General features: G+C 41.0%; 1 protein-coding gene across 4 annotated transcripts in view; it reads left to right on the top strand.

The window, feature by feature from the left end:
* The window catches only part of LOC108929066 (diacylglycerol kinase zeta-like), a 104246-nt gene extending 85432 nt beyond the window's left edge, over positions 1 to 18814 (top strand). For all 4 annotated transcript variants that reach the window (XM_029253489.1, XM_029253490.1, XM_029253487.1 and 1 more), the window contains 6 exons: positions 6441 to 6469; positions 7339 to 7388; positions 9626 to 9746; positions 10987 to 11023; positions 11300 to 11399; positions 17745 to 18814. In XM_029253489.1, coding sequence (XP_029109322.1) covers positions 6441 to 6469; positions 7339 to 7388; positions 9626 to 9746; positions 10987 to 11023; positions 11300 to 11399; positions 17745 to 17861 — 454 coding nt within the window. In that variant the 3' untranslated portion in view covers positions 17862 to 18814. The remainder of the gene's footprint in view (positions 1 to 6440; positions 6470 to 7338; positions 7389 to 9625; positions 9747 to 10986; positions 11024 to 11299; positions 11400 to 17744) is intronic.
* The last annotated feature ends 825 nt before the right edge of the window (positions 18815 to 19639 follow it).

The raw sequence follows: 19639 nt of genomic DNA on the forward strand, positions 1-19639 counted from the left end.
CCAGATCCTACCCCCCCAACCTGACAATGAACAATTCCCCTTCCTTTATGTATGAACCTGACCACAGACTACTCTGCATAGTTCCTTTACTTATTATTGAATCATTTAGCTCACACCTTCTTCTAGAGTCACTCCCGTTGGTGTATAGCACAGTGGGATTGGCCTGTGCCTGCTCTCTGGTGGGTCTTGGGTTCAAGTCCTGCTTAGGGTGCCTTGCAATGGACTAGCGTCCCGTTCTGGGTGTGTCCCCTCCCCCTCCAGCCTTATGCCCCGTGTTGCTGGGTTAGGCTCCGGCTCAACGTGATCTTGCTTGGGATAAATGGTTTCAGTCAATGTGTGTTTACAATAATTAATTTATTTAAACTTTATTTCTTGGGTTATTTTCACTACAGCAATTCAGGGTAAGTACGTCACCCTACGACACAACAACAGGAAGAGGGGTTCAAATCCAGGACATTCCGAATGCAAGGCAACGGACTCCGAGAACTACGCAAACCTTAATGTGCAGTCAGCCGTTCAGAATTCCTATCTGTCCCCTTACAATGACAAACTTGTGCTCTGGATTCGCGGTTTGAAAAGAGAGACTAAGCTTAAAGCATCCAGCGCCATGCTCTTGTTTTCACATTTTTTCAGTGAGCGTCTCTTCGACAGGTGTCTCTATGATACTTATAGACAATCGTTAAAGAAACACTACTTTTGTCTTGTTCCTTCAAAAACAAAATGTTACAGTGCTGAAGCACATACACAGTGAAAAAGACATTCCGTGTACCAAGCTTTGGTGTATTTCTTTACCTTACATTCCCTTGCACGAGTGTGATGTTAAACAAAAACTGCAAGAGAAAATCCAGTATGTTTGAAAGATTTCATAAGCTTTTTTGAATGTAACTGTACTTGCTAAAGAAAATGCAAGAAATGATTTTATTTTAAAATATTGTTTCGGCTTAATTACGCAGGGATTCGGTTATCTAAAGCGTTTTGTTCTTTGTGACTGCAATGTTCTTTTCAGTCAGTTTGTGGAATTTTAGTTACCTAATAGTACGATTAAACAGAAACGTTACAGTAGAGCTTGACACTGTACAGCAGTAGTAATAGTTTAAGTTCTAGTTTCAAGTTTATTGTCATAGATACAAGTACCATGTACATGTATCATGAAAATCTTCCCAAATGCTTCTCCACAGTCTATGGGCAAAGACAATAGGAATACTGTGCAAACAAAACAATGACAAACAAAACAGTGTCAATGACAGTAAATAACAACAGCAGCAGTGACAGCAATAACAATAAATAATGGTAACAGTAATAGTAACAAATATTACACTTGCCTTCCATTCAGAAGGTCCAGAAGGTCCAAAAAGTATCTGCTAACTAAATGCTTGCAGCTGCCATACAGTGTTCAGTTATGCTGTAATGCTCCTGTTTTAATTCAGAATTATGTTACCTGATGTACATACTGAGCAGCTGATATTCAGTGAGTGAGTGTTCAGTTGAGGTGCTGCACTAAAGCAATTTGCCTTTAGTTTCTTTGTTTTCCACTCCTAGTTTATGGGAGCTTTTCTCCTTTGACAGCCCATAATAAATTGGTTTGTAAGAGGGAATTAATTTAGAATTTAATGTTTTCCCTCAGATAAAGGTTTTATGCGATAGTGAGGGCTATTTCTTTGTCTGAAAGGGGACGACTGCCTCCTAATCACACTATGTCAGAGCAGCTGCTGCACAACGGTCGTGTTAATAGGAAATGCAGTGTGGCGGAGTTGACAGAAACACACTTTCTTTTCCTTTTGTTGGTGAAATTAAGATTACGCAAATGATCTGAAACACAGGAAAATAAAGGCAAGTGGTTGTGCCTTACTGAACGGCCCTTTCCTTGTGACTCCTTGCCTCGGGTAAAACACGAGCAGTGCCATTTCATTTTGTTGGATTACTTTAGAGATGCTCGAACTTGCACTGGGTTATTCCAGCTCACAGAACTGCCAATTAAAAGGGTTTTTTCCCCCACGGAAACAAAGACGTATATTAATTTTTTTTGGAAAAACCAAACGGTTTTTTTTTTTAAAACTCTTCCCCCACATGTTTTCTTTGTACTGAACTTTCTCTGGATGGGGCTTGAAATTGGCATAAGAGCACACCTAGTCCCAAACCCAACCAGTGCTTTGTTTATTCACTTATCAGTGAACACAGTCACTCCTTCTGCCAAATATATGTATGGGGGAGACCTTGGAAATTTGGGCAATTTCTATGCAAAGTTACGTGCTGAGAATTATTGCTGGAAGCCCATATGAGGCAATGTGGGAAACTGAAAGAGACGGAGCAATACTGATACACTCAAAATATCCAGATTTTGAACAAAATGCTGCAATAAATGACATATGGAGTAGACACCTATTAGATCTGCCCTGATTCCTATGAATCGCTTTCTCGGTTGAGACGTCTTGGGAAACACTTTTCCTGTGCCGTGGTCTGTGCTGAAAATGGTTCTTTCTTGTCTTGGCTTGAACATCAGCACTGTGTCTCCAGCTCTTTGGTCTCTTGCCGCTCTTGTTCAATGTCCTGGAACATGTGACCATGACTCTGACCCCATGCGTCCTCCGGTTTCTTATAGACTAAATTCGGTCACTAGCTAGGTCACTTTTGTTAACCGCTTGTCTGGATCAAGGTCACAGCAGTCCAGCCCCTACCCTGAGTTAGACTATATTCAGAAGAAGCTGCATTTCCGCATGGAAGGAAGCACCGAAATCTGAGGCCTCTTATTACTAATGGTTATGAGACATTGAATTGCAACCTGCTGAATACATGGCATTGTTATCCTGGCCTGGAGTCCCCAAATCAAACAGAAAGACTCCACTAAATGTGCCAGATGGGGACCTTTATAGTTATGGAACTCTGTCATTATTAGAATCACATCCCTTTTTTGTGGCTTTTTTCACCGGAAATGTGCCTTTTAACCACTAGAAGTTGCATTTGTAACAGGTGAACATGAAATGAAATGGAGAGAAAAGCAGTGTTTTGCTTATGTTAACCCGTTTCAGACATGCACTTATTGCCCTCGGTATACAGTGTTTTAGCTATTAACAGTTTTCTTCTTTCCTCTGGCACATCTGGCTGTGGATGTCAGTATGTTTGAAGCACTAGAATCCCAGCCATTGTTTGACTGACAGTTCTGCGGTTGCAAAGCACAACGTTATTTAGCCTCAGGGTCATGCAGGTAATGAGTGTGTCTGGAGTTCTGTACGCTCCGGGGCCATCAGACGTATCCATCATGGATCCCGATGACTGTTAGCGTCAGGTGCTGTCCACGATAGACGTGATGGAATGTGCCCAGGTCCCAGCTCAATTTTACATGTTCCAACCTGGTGTCACTCACCACAGGCTGTCCTTCGACAAGCCAGACTCTGTGTCCTGTGAACATGAATGGGTCTGAACAATATTGCTTAGAGAGTGCTTTCAGCCAAAGTGGATTATGATTTCATTATTATGTTTTTTATTTATTTAGCTGTTGCCTTTGTACGAGATGACTTAAATGTTAAGTTTCTGCACTAAGCTGTTTAAAATTGTTTACCCTTTCAGGCAATAATGTTTTTATTGTATCAGTTCCGGAAAAGTACTGCATCTCGCAGAAATGGGATTTGAACCCAGGTCCTTTCAATGCAAGGTGGGGACTCTGGGACCTGCTCACCTCAGTAGTCTTTTGCCCAGCTTTATAAAGCTGGATGTTATAAAATAGCCATTCTCAAGGGCACAGCAGTACCGACCATCTAGGGACTTGAAGTGGAACCCACTGCACTACTTCCTTGCTCTGCCTTTTTAAATTTTAATGTATTTCTAAATGCCTAACAGCTCCTTTTATCCAAACCCATGTCAATAGCTTGCAGTTTAAAATCTTAAATAAACATGTAGATATTATTGCTGAAACAGTTGGGGATAATGCTGTTCTGAAGGGTACAACAACAGAGATTTGTCTTGGGACTTCAACTAGTAACCTTCTTAACTTCAGCTGCAAGCTTTTAACTACTGTACCACCTGCTGCCCCGAAGTGGCTTTTCCTTACGAGTTTTCATGCTTTTATTCTCCCTCCAGTTAGAAAAAAAACATTCTCCTAGCTATTTTTTAAGTGTGTCTCAAGTTATTATAATAAAATCAGAGAGACTGTTATGGTCAATGAATGGCAGCTTTGTCAAGGGTTGCTACAAGAAAAAGATGAGTTAGTTTTAGCTTTCATCAAATATTTATCTGGGAATTAATTTAAACCAAAAAAAAAAAAGTCTCAGAAACAGGATATGTGTGGTAGATAAGAAGCACTGGGGTTTCAGGCTGCCAAACCACCCTTTAATTATCCTAACAGGATAAAGCTGTCTCATTAGGGACTCCGAGGCAGAATCACAGACGGAAAGGGAATCCTTAATGCATTTTTCCGAGACTGATTTCTCCCGATCGGAACACGCTGCTGGCATTGCTTTGTTGCACACACAACCATTCTTTCTTTCTTTCTTTCTTTCTTTCTTTCTTTCTTTCTTTCTTTCATTTTTGCTGCCAAAGCTCTGCCCAGTGTCCCAGAGAGTTGAAGGGCTGTTTTCAGAGAAGAACTACCTGCTCGCACAAGATGCCTTCACTGTCATCATACCACTGTCTAGAATCACCTCCCAAAAAAAGATGACGATGGCTTGTCAAATTACAGATTAATTCCAGACACTTCTAAATTAATCCCATTTTCTCAGATGTCCTCCTCCTTTGCCTGTTTGCTATATTTACCCGCATCGTATTTTCATTTAGCATCCATTGCAAAGAGCTCAGCAGTTCATACAATTGTGTTTTTGTGCATTTCAGAAAAATTTTGTGGAGACTCAGATCTGTAAACTGCAGTTCTTATTAGTATTATAGTTTTTGCTGTTCTTGTTCTTCTTGTTCTTCTTCTTCGTATTCTTATAATAATAATAATAATAATAATAATAATAATAATAATAATAATAATAATACAGAGTGCTGTAATGGATTTAGTAGAGTTTATCAAGACATCTTAATGTACAGTTTCTGTAGCCAAACACTACTGGGTTATAGACCACAATGAAATGAAAATTAAATGCATTTCCTTTTAAGATGGTTATTGCCAAACTGTGGCTGGAACCTGGAGTTTGTTGATTGTGTTTATTAAAGCAATTGCATTTAATCAAGTTGTAAATAAGTCACAGTGCAGACTGGAAATCCATGCAACGGTAGGTCACAGTGAAATCTCTTTCAGGTCTTAATCTCAAAGCATAATGATAAAGCAAGGGATTGAGAGAAGGGGGAATGTAAGAGTGGAGGGGCAATTATGAATTCCGGTTTGTGCAACGCTTTTTTCGAGAAAATATGAGCTATACAAATAGTGGATAAACTTGTTTCCTCAAGGTGCAACGTACATCCTAGGAAAAAAGTGTTATAAACCGTGAAATAAAACACAAAGTGTAGTCTTGTGTAGTCTGTTAAATTATATATCTGCAGGCAATACTTTTCTTGGAAAGTTTGCAGAAAAAATACTGAAGTAGAGGCTTCATGCATGTTGCATGTGATTATGATTTTCCTCTTTGTATGGATGGCCAGACGCCTACTATGAGCAAGACACTCATAATGTTCAAAAGAACAAGAGCAGGGCCTTTCAGTAAAGCAGTCAGATAGAAAAATGAGGTTGGACTAGTGTGTTCTTCAAAGGGCTGTCCAGAACACAGTCTACAACGCTATCATTAGGCCTGGCTTTCCCCATCGGTTCGGACCCCCGACCGCTCTGCTTGCAGAGGATTAACGGCGGGGCCTCGCTCAAGGCTAGCTGACAGCTCGGCCCAGCGCAGCCTAACTGGCAGTGACAGCAACGCGGCTCCATGCTCGGCCTCTCTGTCCGTCCTGGGAGGCCTCCCACAGCTTGACGGGAAAGATGGAATTGGAGTGTGTGTGTGTGTGTGTGTGTGTGTGTGTGTGTGCCCATGAGCGCATGCAGGCCGGGGAGGAGGAACGGGGGAGGAATCGTGTGGCTCACTGAGTGCACAGCCTCCTGCCAGACTCATCTTATCTTGGGCCAGGAGGTGAACAAGGTGCGCCTGGAAAAACCACCGAAACCCTCGGGCTTTTCCTTCAGGAACCAGCTAATGACCCGAGCCGACACTCTTACAAGAACTGAAAACAAAGAGTTTATTGGAATCCCTCCGTTTGCTTCTGCTTCTTTTAACAATGGAAAAAGGGTGTGTTTAACTGTAATAACAGAGCAGCGGTTCTCACTAATTCAGAGCAAACACACAAGGCTGGGAAACATCGATATTTCTAGTGACTCCACTTAAAAGTATCCAGTTCAACATCCATTATGAGAGCAAAGAGGTGTGACAGTCCCATCTCAAGTATTTGTTTGAAAGATAAACCGTTAATTTTGTTAAATAACAGCATTGACTAATGTTGACCTTTTCTTTCTTTCTCCTCAGGTCTGAGAGGACTGTCGCAAACAACACAGGTAAAGTTAGCAACATCACTGCATTTAACCCCTGATGGACTGTAATAAAGAGAAGTGAATTATATAAGAAAATATGAAAAAAAGTTATCATTTTAAACACTTCACATGTTCGATAGTGTGCTAGTTGTGCACTAATGCGTTCTAGTTGGAGCCGTCCCTTTTGGAATAGCTCTCCTTTGACTATGTGAGGTGGAAAGATTTTTACTTAGTAGACGTCCCCTTTAAAAATCTGAGTTAAATACTTCATGCAGAAGAATCACAAAAGCAATATGAACTACTCATCCTTTCCTTGATGGCTTGCAGAACCTGCCAGTACTTGTGGCTGCCCCCCAACAAAAGTTCTGACTTTTTTTTTCCCTGGTTTTTCTCCTTTTTCTCTTTTTTATGGTATTTGAAATACTCGTTTTGCTGTGTCTCATTTGCCACAACATTAATATTCTGGAGCAGGAGTGGGCCAAGATTTGGCTGGCAGGAGAAAGAATGCGCTGCTGAGGCTCGACCTGGTTCTGCACAAACGGTTTCCTAGAGTCCCTTGATGTCTCAGCACTGCTTGTACGAATTTGGAGAGCATAGACAGGATTGTCAGAAGTAGATCTCAGAAAGTTATAGTTTCTGAAACAGTACAACGCTCGAGACATTAATTGTGAAAGCAAAACATGTACATATGTCACTTTGTACGATTTATTAAAGGAACTTAGAGAGTCCCATAACAAGCCTCATCATGATTTATTGTTTCACCAGAACTTGGTTTACAGATACAGAATAGTGATGGAAATGGGCTAGGCTGGCACAATGACGCAGAGCAAATCTGATATGAATGCAGATTTGAAGCAGACCCGTATCAAACATTGATTTTTATTCTTTTTCAGTATCAGCAGAAATACTGTTTGAATGTGTGAAAAGCAAAGACCATCAGAAGGTAAGCGCAATGATGGATATTCTTTAAATGTTTTCCTGTAAAGGTATAAGGTCACGACTGGCAGTGGCACTTACAGATATAAATATTGTAAATGGAATGATGAAAATGATGAGAAATGTTCCATTTTAGCCAAAATACCAGAGATGAAATAAAACCCAGCTAAAATGCGTCACGTGTGAGTGGCAAGTCGCTACAAAAGGAATTCCTGAATCTCCTTGCGAATAGATGTGTGGAGAAGGTCATAAGCCAGCAGCAACAGTGCGAGCTGAGATGAGCTCCGTGATAACGCCGTTAACGTAAAGGTATGCCTTCATGAAATCAGGAGTACAAAAGAGTGTCCGTGAGGGCTACATCAGATCCAAGTGTTGCTGGGACCTCCCTTTGTGAGAGGGTCTTGTCATGACCGCGGTTAAAGTGTCAGCTTCTCATCCACAGAGTTGTGTGTATGATTTTAAATTCGTTCACAATCTGTTACCTGTCCCGAAAAAGGGGCGTCTTCATCAAATCTCACCCAGGATCCACTAATTAAACATTTCTGCTTACAGTTAATTTCATGTGAAAAAGGCATTTATTAGCTTGCATTGTAAAACCAGATGTCTTTACAACCGATTAAAAATATCACTGTGCACTTTCAGCAGAACAAAATGCCTGGTAACCTCCACAGACTCACACAAAAGAGGAAATCCCAGAATTTTTTGACCCATGAATCCATCTTCCATTTAAATTGATGCAAAATACCAGAGGGCTGTAGTGAATCTACAAATTTAACGAAATCATCTTTTAGAAGTGCTCTGGAAATGTTCTAAAATGTGTCCATCTGAATGTAAAGTGTAAATGCATAATAAAACTTACTGCAAATTAGACAATATCTGATTTTTTTAATTGTTGAGATGACAAGTGATATAGATTAGCCATAATTGTTTAATTTAAATTAATTTAATTAAATTAGAAATTATAATTATACATTCCATCTAGCAAAGATCCTTTTACATAAAGAAATAACAATGACCGAACTGTTCATATGCTTTAATATGAAGAAATATTGCCTTTCAATGAGACAAAACTTGAATAATTAAGAGAAAACATTTCTAGGCTATTTAGTTTACATAACAAAAGTCACAGAAAACAAGACAATGTAGCAATCAATTTGCAGTGTAAACATTCGTAATCCAGTGTATTATCTGAAAGAAGACTGCAGAATTAATAAATGTAACAATGTTAATCCATATGTTGGAACGAGACCAGGAGCACAATCTCTGCTGGATGAGGCACGGCGGGATCAATCTTCTATGTGCTTACATCTAATTTTGCTCAATCTCAAGGGCCACCCAATTAAAATGTTTCACCTTGTAAATGAAAACATAACACAAACAACATAAGAGCAGAGAACAGAAAAAACACATGCGGGAAAAAAAAAGACATTCTTGACAGGTGGCAACTGGCATTGAATTGGATTTTCTGAATGAGGACTTGATCAGGGTGCAATTTATAATGTTTGAATTGTAATTTCGACACTGATACTTGTTGAAAAGTGGAATGAACCTCTCCCTTAAAAAGACAAGAATCTTCTCCATGTCATGTATACGTGGTCCTTGACTAACAAAGGGGTTCCATTCCGATGACCTTGTCACAGATCCCCTTATACTCTATTAAAGGAACTTTAAAGCTGTATACGCCATTAACATGAATGAACGTTATGTTGTATAACAGGGCTTTGTTATATTTTTCTTTTAATTCCACACAGTATTTATCTTGAAATGCTACTAATGCAGAATAATGGAACCGCAGGGCAATATTATAATTACATTTTATCCTACAGAATTATTTCTTGTTTTATTTCTAAATCAGATGTTTTACATTTTCTTTTCTGCACCACTCGCATTTTGCTTTCTTGCCATTGAGAAGATCTAACTTGAATGTTAAATAAATAAAACACAGTCACTGATAGACGCACTGACTGATTCAATAACAAATATGGTGCCTTGTGCTGACATGGCCAGCCAATGTTCTTGTACAGCAGAGTGGTGGTCGTTAAACCTTAAGACTGAACTCACAACTTAAATAACATAAGGTTGATTGGATGGCCATTGTAAGTCCTTGTAGCCTTATAGTCAGTCTCATAAGTCCCATACGTCAGTCCCACTCCCATATATGAGTGACTAGCTGATGTCTTGGAGGTGTTGGGTTGGATCTAAGGATGACACGAGAGTAATGGGACCCACCGTGTCTTTCTCCAGTTGAAGGAGCTCCACAAACTGGGCGCGGACCTGGCTGTGCAGGACTCCTCTGGCTGCACACTGCTGCACCATGCTGTGGATGCTGGTAGCAAGGAGATCGTCAAATACATCATTGACAACAGTAGGGCAATCGGCTCACTGCACCCATCCAAAAAGCAAAACACATAAGATCAATGAAGAATAGCCTTCATTTTAAACCTCTGTCTGTTTAACCTGAAAAAAGTTAATGTTTTATGGAGGAGCATCCATAAGGAAAATTACGGTGGCTCTTGGAACACGAAGGTTCTCGGTTCTGACTCCATTATGGTGGAAAGACCTTCCCCTCTCACTCAGAACTGCTGAATCTCTGTCCACATTTAAAAAGGGTCTTAAAACTCATCTTTTCCGGACTCTCTTCTCCCATGAGCTCTTAAGTTCATGTAAGGTATAACTGTTCATGATAATGTTCGGATCAGTCCTTTACAGAGCACTCCTGCAATGTAACGTAAATGTTTGTGTATATCTCAAAAAAAAAAAAATTACTAGGAAGGTGCTTAGGAATCGGTGATATTCTGGTAAAGTTTTATGCAGCTACTTGTGCGATGAACGTCAGTCCATATGGTGAAGGAAACTAACTGTACTTATGAGTCACACATCTGCAGCTATGTCTCTTTCTCCTAATGTAATGCATAAATTATACTTTCTAGAAGATGTACGTCGCTTTGGAGAAAAGCGTCTGCTAAATGAATAAATGTAAATTAATATCTCGTAAAGAAGATTTCAGGGTTATTTATATGTACTCTGATGCTAGTATATGATAGCCCATATAAATGATCCTTAAACATGAACAAAATGTTAACAATACAATACTACATGATACCATACATAGTGAGCATCATTGCCTTTACATTTTTTACATTGCTACAGTAATTTTGCAAATACATTGAACTCCACCTATAGCCTCTAATGTACACATGCTGAAAAATTCAGGGTTTAATTATACATATATACATATATTTACCATGTGTTAATCCATATCATTATATCAATTTCAATCACTTTATTTTTTTATAGAGCGCTCTTCTCATGCAGTGACACAGAGCCCTTTAACACAGGTATAAGGCAAGAAAAACAAATATATGACATAAAGAAAGAAAAAAGACAGTTGACTACTGACTATCATAATATAATGCTTTTATAGAGCTATAAGTATGCCGACTGGCCACGGAGGGAAGATAGATATAGATTTTAATCTTCACGTTTACAGAAATGCAGAAGTTTTTAGCAAAGATCTGGAAAATCTATTGTGGGTCACATCTGCTCATTCTTTTACTGTTGTTATGCTTCATTTTCCTCTCTTCTTTCTGTTTTTTTATAAACAGCATCCACTGATATCTTGGATGTAGCAGATAAAGAGAGGTATGGAATTTTCCAAAAAGTTATGAACTTGTTGTTTTCACTTTTACTTGTGTTGGTATTGAGTAAATCAAGCTATACTGTACAAGTGATAAAAAGGCCAGTTCTTTATCCGCAATTGAGCAACTGCACGCCAGGAGGCGGAACCGGGGATCTTGGTTGCAGAAACACATTATCTCACTTGGTCCGACAGGTCTTTTGATATGGTAATATTAGCCCTTGGGTGATTTGGGCTCAGGAAAGGCACGGGTAATGATCCGATCTCTCTGTGGGTTCCAGTGGAGAGACAGTTCTACACAAAGCAGCTTCACTGTGCCAGAGGACAATCTGCCATTACCTGGTGGAGGCCGGGGCATCCCTCATGAAGACGGACCTGCAGGTGGGACAATCAATCATTTCTCAATCACCTACAAAAAAGGAAGGAATTGCAGTTATACATGAATATTTCCATTGCTTTTGGATCAGTAGTCGTTTATTGACCATTTAAGAGCCCATTCATGGACATAAAGCAAAGGCAGAGGGTAGCGTAATATTTTGGCAAGCCATTGCTATACAGTTATTGGATCTGGGTTTTAATACTTATTGCTGTTGTATTACCCTCAATCAAGGTACTTAACCAAAGCTGATACAGCCAAAATGACCCAGTTGTATAAATAGGTAAATTACTGTAAGCAGCCAACCGACCCAGCCAACTAATGTCAACAACCGCTTGTCCTAAGTGGGTCATGGCAATCCGGAGCCATACCCGCCAATACAGTCTGTCGACAGTCTGTCACAAGGCACTCCAAGCGGAGCTCGAACCTCAGACCTACCACACAGCAGGCACTGGCCAAACCCGCCATGCCAACTGTAAGAAGCTTAGTGTACAGATCCAACATTTGGACAGAGGTGTCCCAAAAATAGTGGTTAATAAATCATTTATGGTTACATAAAGATATTTTCTTGGAGCTGCTCTTAATCAAGATAGAACGGGCTGCAATATAATCAAGCAGCCTGATTGGTAGCACATGACAAATCAAGTCTGTCTTTTAAAAGTTTGTTTGCAAAGGGTCTGTTTTAGTTTTTAGAGTTTCAGTACTCTCTGAGATTGGCACATCCAAGAGGTGTGCTGAAAACAGTTATGAGAATCCGAGACATTCCTCACAACATATGCAGTAAGTACCCTCATCCCTTTTCTGCAAACAGAATGCCTTGTGTTTTTCGCATGCTCAGGCTTGACATTGTCACGCATTCTCAGGGACTCAATCCCCAGACACAATGCCCTCTGATGCAATAGGCAGACTCCAGTGCATAAAATTAAGGAAATACAGTATATCTTAACCTGGCTGTTGCCACCATACAAAGAACTGAAATATTTGGCACAATGGGATTTGAAGTGTCTGGGGCAATTCTTTTATAAAAGTTTGAATGTGGGCTGTGCTACTTGTCCATTGTCACTGTGACCCTTTTGCAGTGGAAACAAGCGGGCTTCATTCTGACAAGGGAGGGAGATCAGTTATCCCTACAAACTGGTGAAAGGACACGATAACATTTGGAAGAAATATGGTCAAAGCAACCACATGTTGTCATTCCTTTTTGTTTGCGTACTTAGGGGTTGTTTTTATTTTTAATTCCTCAGCTATCTGACCTCCTGAGATGTTTTATTTTCCTCTTTTCCCCAGCTCTTGAGCCTGGGGAGCTCTCAGCAGTGACTGTTCTGGTGGACAGTTCAACCCTGTGGAATTTGGGACTAGTTTACTTCATGCACATTGAGACACTGGGCAGAAAGTTCATCAGGGTCTCTATTTTTTGTTTTGAACATTGTTTCTTCTGTGTATTCTGAGTCGACAATTAATTGACAACTCTGTATGGTTTGTGAACATCAGCAGTTTGTAGCGCACTATCTGGAGCAGCTCTAAAGGAGTGTATTTGTTTGCCCTGGATTTCCAAGATGGCTTGTGAGGTTTGTACATTAAGCTACTTAAAATAATTTGTACAGCTTGGTAAATTTTACTGGAACAATTCAAATAGCTTCCTTAAGGTACTATAGCATGAGCAGGGATCTGAACCTAGGTTCTTCAAGTAGAAGGCTGCAGCTCTAATCAATACACTACTGGCTGCTACCCATTTCACTGCCCCTGAAAATCCTGTCTTTGGCTTGTGGGTGGAACCCCATGCAAACACGGGGAACTAGACAGAGACTAAGCTGAATCCACCATCTGAATCCACAGCCCAGGAGCTGTGAGGCACCAGTGCTACCAGTTGTATTAAGTGTTACAACCTCAAGGTTGACTAGGGGTGTAGAAGAGTGTAACATGAAGGTTTTTTGTACCAAGACAACAATGTCCTGGTGAGAGGGCAGTGAATCAAAATGTACAAAAATAAGGAGCCAACAAGCAAAACTTACCAAAGCGGACAGAAAGTAAAAAGTAATCACAAAATAATGAAAAAGCCTAACTAACCTAACCCTTGTAGACAAACCACTTTCTCACTTCAACCTGGACACAAAAGGGGTAAAAACCCAAAACAATGTTTTCCGCCACCTTCCTTACCACACTACTTTTACACTATTTAATCAAATAAAATGAACAATCGAACAAGTATACACACACATTTTCAGAACCGCTTGTCCCATACGGGGTCACGGAGCCTACCCGGTAACACAGGGCGTAAGGCCAGAGGGGGAGGGGACACACCCAGGACGGGACGCCAGTCCGTCACAAGGCACCCCAAGCGGGACTCGAACCCCAGACCCACCGGAGAGCAGGACTGTGGTTCAACCCACTGCGCCACCGCGCCACTGCACCCCCCCAAACAAGTATACAAGCACTATAAAGGTGATACCAACAAAAAAAGAAGGAAAACTATCAAAGTACCAACAAGAGGGCAGAAGATGAAGAGCAAGAGCACTATCAAAATCACACTAGAGCAGCTGGTTAATATAGAGCAAGCTTCTCAATGGCCTCCAGGAAGTGTCTTTTCAATATCTCGGAAGTTCTGCCTTTCCCAGTGCAGTGAATTAGGTCCATCTCTGCTTGACTAATATTGCTGGACACTTGGGGATTCAATCCAAGTGAAGGGGAGTGGAAAACCAAAAAGAAAATCAAAATGGACACCCACTGTGGCAAAACATAACAAGAATAGCAAAGCAGTGATCGTTCACATTTGTACCATTATTTTTTCACTATTGTTTCTTTAAAAAGCCACTTAAAAGTACACTAAACCATATTTGTATTCCTTAATGCTGAAACCAAAGGCAGTACAGAAAGTTGTCAAAAGCACTGCGGCTCTGGGAAATATTCCTTGTAAAAAAACTCCACACACGGTCCTTCTGTGTTCGCTTTCCTTTTTCATCATTTGTTTAAGTCTGAACAATATTTTGGTAGACAGATGTACATGAGGTTTAGTAATAATCACATAGCCCATGTAAGCATCTGCAGTTATAGCAGCGTAGAGTGAGCTGGAGAGACAGTATGGGGGGGCACATAATTCATTCAGCTGGATAGATGTGGATTCTTGTGAAGTGACAGAGCTCATTACGGGGCAACGTCCAGTTGGCAGGGGTAACCAATTAAAACCCGAGAAACCAGAGAGATAAAGATATGGGGAGACAACTGGAGACAGACATCCAGATGAGTCTAAACTCTTTGTGGCCTTGAAAAATAGAGAATAAAAGCCCACGTCTCATCCACCGATCTCAGATTTTAATTAAGAATCAGTTGGCAGAGAGCACAGCACTTGGCAGAGCAAGAAACAAGGGTATTGCCTTATCATAAATTTACATGGCTGGGTGAAAAAAACGTGCACAATTCTTGTAGCAATGGTGAGTCAGCTTTGCTTCATAAATAGCCATAAATATAGCAGCAGGGTACGAATGCAAAGGCAACTGTTGTAGTAAATGCTTCATATGGCAAAAACGACTCATCAGATCATGCCAATCAATCTTTCAAGTCCTGCACCTCTTGGTCACAACAGATGGTGATGAACGCTGCTGTTTCAGTGGTGGTGATGAGGGTGAAGGCAGTATCTCGACTTCTCGTCCTGTTGAGTCCTGCAGCTCGGCCTAGTGAATGTGCACACACCCACACAGAAATCAAAAGACAAACGAGTCCTCATTTTTGTCGTTTGATGCGTCCTTCCGCTGTCATGTCGTCTCGCCGCCATCCCGGCGAGATTATGCAGAGCTGTCAGCAGAGAGTGGGAAAGCAAATTGTTTTAGTGTCGATGCTCACCACGACACTCTTCAGAGAGAAATCTCCTTCCTTTAAGCAGAACAACTTCCAGGACATCTTCAGCAGAGAGGAGAAGATGCAGAAAGGGCTCTTTCAGCTTGACAAGAGATGTCATGTTAGTTACACTGGTTGTGTTGAAACGAGGCAAATCCAGAGGACTGGGCTGTGTGTATCCATCACACATAGGCAGAATAGAACTGGGTACTGAAGGATAGGATTTCACAAGAGCACCCACTTCCATACAGAATAAACAGTAAAGAACGAGATGGCACATGTTAATATCTGGATGTTTGTTCAGGCTAAGAGGATGTTTGTTTTCCATACAACTTGTGATAAAAGTGGCTGCAGGTAGTGTAGTGTAGTGTAGTGTGGTGGTTACAGATGTGGCTGTTGAACTCAGAAGTTGGAGGTTTTAATCCCAGCTCCTACTGCAGCACCGCTGAGATACTTACCTTAAAAATGGTCCACTTGTAAGTCACTTTGAAGAAGAAAATGTCAGGTAAATGAATAAATGTTCAAAGTTGGTCACTCCACTGAGACCACCCTTCTGGCAGTATCTGACACTGTCCAAGCTGCTAGAGCTGCCTCCCTCTCCTCGGTCCTCATCCTCCTCAATCTGTCTGCAGCGTTCGACACAGTCAACCACTCTCCTCTCTTAACTAGCTTGGGATCAAAGGTGCGGCACTAAGATGGTTTGAGTCCTACCTCTCTAACAGATCCTATCAAGTGGTCTGGCGGAGCTCTCGTTCTTCTCCTCTGCCTCTCTCAACTGGTGTTCCACAGGGCTCGGTACTGGGTCCTCTTCCTTTCTCAATCTACACCTCCTCCCTTGGTCCGATCATAGCCTCCCATGGATTTAAATACCACTGCTATGCTGATGATACCCAGCTTTTCCTCTCCTTTCCACCTGGTGCGTCAGACATCTCCGCACGCATTGCTGCCTGCCTGTCAGACATCTCTTTACGGATGTATGATCACCACCTCCAAGTCAACCTCTCCAAAACAGAGATTCTTTACCTCCCAGCTGGCCTGTTCTCCTGTCATGACCTCTCAATCAAACTGGACAACCCACTCATTTCGCCTAGCTCCTTAGCTAAGAGTCTGGGAGTAACGGCTGATGCGAGTTTGTCATTCTCTCAACATATGGAAGCCACAACCCGGGCATGCAGATACATCCTGCATAATATTCGTAGGATCCGTCCCTACCTCACTACTGACTCCGCCCAACTACTTGTCCAGGCCATGTTGACTTCCCGTCTGGACTACTGCAACTCTCTTCTGTGTGGCCTTCCTGCTAATGGCATCAAACCTCTGCAGAATGCTGCTGCACGAGTTGTGTTTGATTTGCCAAAGCGCTCCCATGTATTTCCTCTACTCATCTCTCTGCACTGGCTTCCTATAGCTGCCTGAATCAAATTCAAAACCCTGGTTATTGTGTACAAATGCATCAATAGAACTGCTCCCGGCTATTTACAGGACTTGATCAACTGCTACACCCCAGCCAGGCCCCTTCACTTATCTGCTTCTGTTCACTTGGTGGTCCCACGCACGAAAGGCAAAGCTCGGAGGTTCTCGGTTCTGGGTCCGTTGTGGTGGAATGACCTTCCCCTGTCACTCCGAACTGCGCAAACTCTGTCTGCTTTCAAGAAGGGTCTGAAAACCCACCTTTTCCAGATCCATTTTGCCCGAGATCTCTCCAGCTCATCTATGGTGTAACTGTTCACATATTGTAACTCCATAAGCATCCCCAGATACAACCTTTATTCAGCCATTACTCTGGTATTGTACTGCTCATTTGTGTATCTTATAATACACACACACACACACATTTTCTGAACCGCTTGTCCCATACGGGGTCGCGGGGAACCGGAGCCTAACCCGGCAACACAGGGCGTAAGGCTGGAGGGGGAGGGGACACACCCAGGACGGGACACCAGTCCGCCGCAAGGCTCCCCAAGCGGGATTCGAACCCCAGACCCACCGGAGAGCAGGACCTGGTCCAACCCACTGTGCCACCGCGCCCCCTGCATCTTATAATATTTAATTAAAAAAAAAAATTGGTGTGGGTATCGGGATTTGTCTATCCTGTGTCTTATGCGCCTACTTGAATGATGAACCTTGGTGCAGCAAGTGGTAGGGAACAAACTAGGTTTGCTTGAGACTTTCATTCTGCAGCTATGCCTCCTTCTCTCAATGTAATGCATAAATTGTACTTTTGCTGAGATGTACATCGCTTTGGACAAAAGTGTCTGCTAAATGAATAAATGTAAATGTAACTGTAAATGTAAGCAAAGTTCTCACTGCAGATACCGCACTGTAAGTGTTTACCAAAGACACAGCAGAAGTTTAATGACTGTCTATTGCTTAAGGGTCCAGCAGGAAGGCTCTTCCATAGACTCAAAGCAAAATCCTTCTGAGTCCTTATCCACTGCACTACCCGGTGAGGTGCTAGCGGTCGGCCATGTGCCACCACCTGGATTGCAGATGTCCCTTACATTGCTCTCTCTTGCCAGGGCGACACTCCTAAACACAGGGCAGAGAAAGCCAAGGATCCCGAGCTGGCAGCCTACCTAGAGAACCGGCAGCACTACCAGATGATCCAACGAGAAGACCAGGAAACTGCTGTGTAACCAGCCTCTGCCCACCTCCTTGTGCCAAAATGATCTTGAGAAGCAGACGGAAGTAGAAAAGACAGAGAAAGAGCATTCCGTAGCTCCTAATGGAGGGTCCTCCTGTGGTTGTGTTGCCAACAGAAGGTTCCTAGAGACGGGAGGAGTGTTCGTCTTCACGTCTTTTTTCCTTTATAGTTCATTGCACTGCCAAAACAAATATTGTTTAGTGTTTCTTTCTTTTTGAAATGCACGAGAAAAAGCTATTTTTTAGGTCTTGGTGCACAGAAGTTTTGCTGAGCTTTGCTGCAGCCGGTCCAAAAGGCAAGATTTCAAAGGATTGCAAAGGGAGTTTTGCACAATTTCAGGTGTAGGAATAGAACATATGAATGTTTTCACTGACGTTACTGTTCTACTGCAAAAATCACTGTTCACCCTGTCAAGTGTGTTGTGTTGCAGTGTGAAAATAACATCTGAATTTCAAAAAGGATATTTTCTTGCAAGGGATGAGGTGACAAATCACAATATTAGTATTACAGATTTTGGCTTTTGACTGAAATTAGGGTTAGTTGGACTTTTTTGTATGAATTTTTTTTTATGATCACGATCATTTTTCAGTGATTTGCTGACTGACTTTTTTTAATCACACCACAATTTGGTGTTCAAATGTAATTTCAAGTGAGTGACTTTTCATGCTGAAAGCTTCTTTTCCACTGCACAATTAAACCAATGAATTAAGCAGTTGTCTTTAACGGCAATAAGTGAGTGGATTAGCTTCAGGTCAGGTTCTGGTTTAAATGAAGAAGATTGGTACTGTAATTTAGTAGCTCTCTCTCGAAGCAGCTCTTGCAGAGCTGTGGTTATTGATAAAAATTTTTTTTTCCGTTCCATGTACCATTGATTGCTTGAATTTCTCTTTCGCGCTGGTTAATGTTACACTTCTTACTACCATCTAAAGTAAATAGATATTTATATAAGGCATAGATGTATAAAAATACTATTTTGTGTTTTGTCATGTTTGTAATATAAAAATGTAAATCATATATATATTTTTTTCAAGTTGATAGCTGTGTCTGTTCTTATTTGCTGTTACGTTTTTTTTTTTGCAAAGGGTGTTTGTGTTGACTTTGTGATTCTTTTGGGAGATATAGCTCTCCTGACTCTTTTAAAACTGTAAGAGTGTAAAAAAAAAAAAAAAAAAAAAACTGATTTTGCTTTCAGTGAAAATGAATGAATTTTAGGCCTAAGTTGGAAATTCAAAGAAGTGTAGTTTCTACATATTTTTATGTCTTACAAATTGCTTTGTGGAGGCTATTTATTTTTGAGAAACTTTTTCTTTTGTATATAACATGGCTCTGCAAGGAAAATATGAAGTGTTATTTTAAGGAATTGGAGTCTGTTAAAATAGGCATAATATCATTATTTATGTTTCAAATAATAGAAAACAGAGTAGGAACGATCATTTTGCATGCAAGAAGTCCCCCTTTTGGTATGCTACCTGAATGCAGTGCTTTATGATTCTATAGCTACTCTATATCTACTGTATGTTTTTAACATTTTAAACAGTTGCAATTACTTTTTGTAGTACTTTAGAATGTGTGTGTATTTTAAATGTACATCCAGAGCAAAAAATGTAACAAATGTTCCTACTTTTATGGATGAGTCAGGGCAAGATGTAGGTCATTCTCATTAAAGAGTTAATGGAGGAGTTTCTTTTATAGCTTGCCATAATTGCTGGACAGACAGCAGCGTAATGATCCATAACTTTGTATTGTTTTGTCCCAAAATAAAGACATATA

This window comes from Scleropages formosus, chromosome 7 (genome assembly GCF_900964775.1).
Source record: "Scleropages formosus chromosome 7, fSclFor1.1, whole genome shotgun sequence".
Lineage (NCBI taxonomy): Eukaryota > Metazoa > Chordata > Actinopteri > Osteoglossiformes > Osteoglossidae > Scleropages > Scleropages formosus.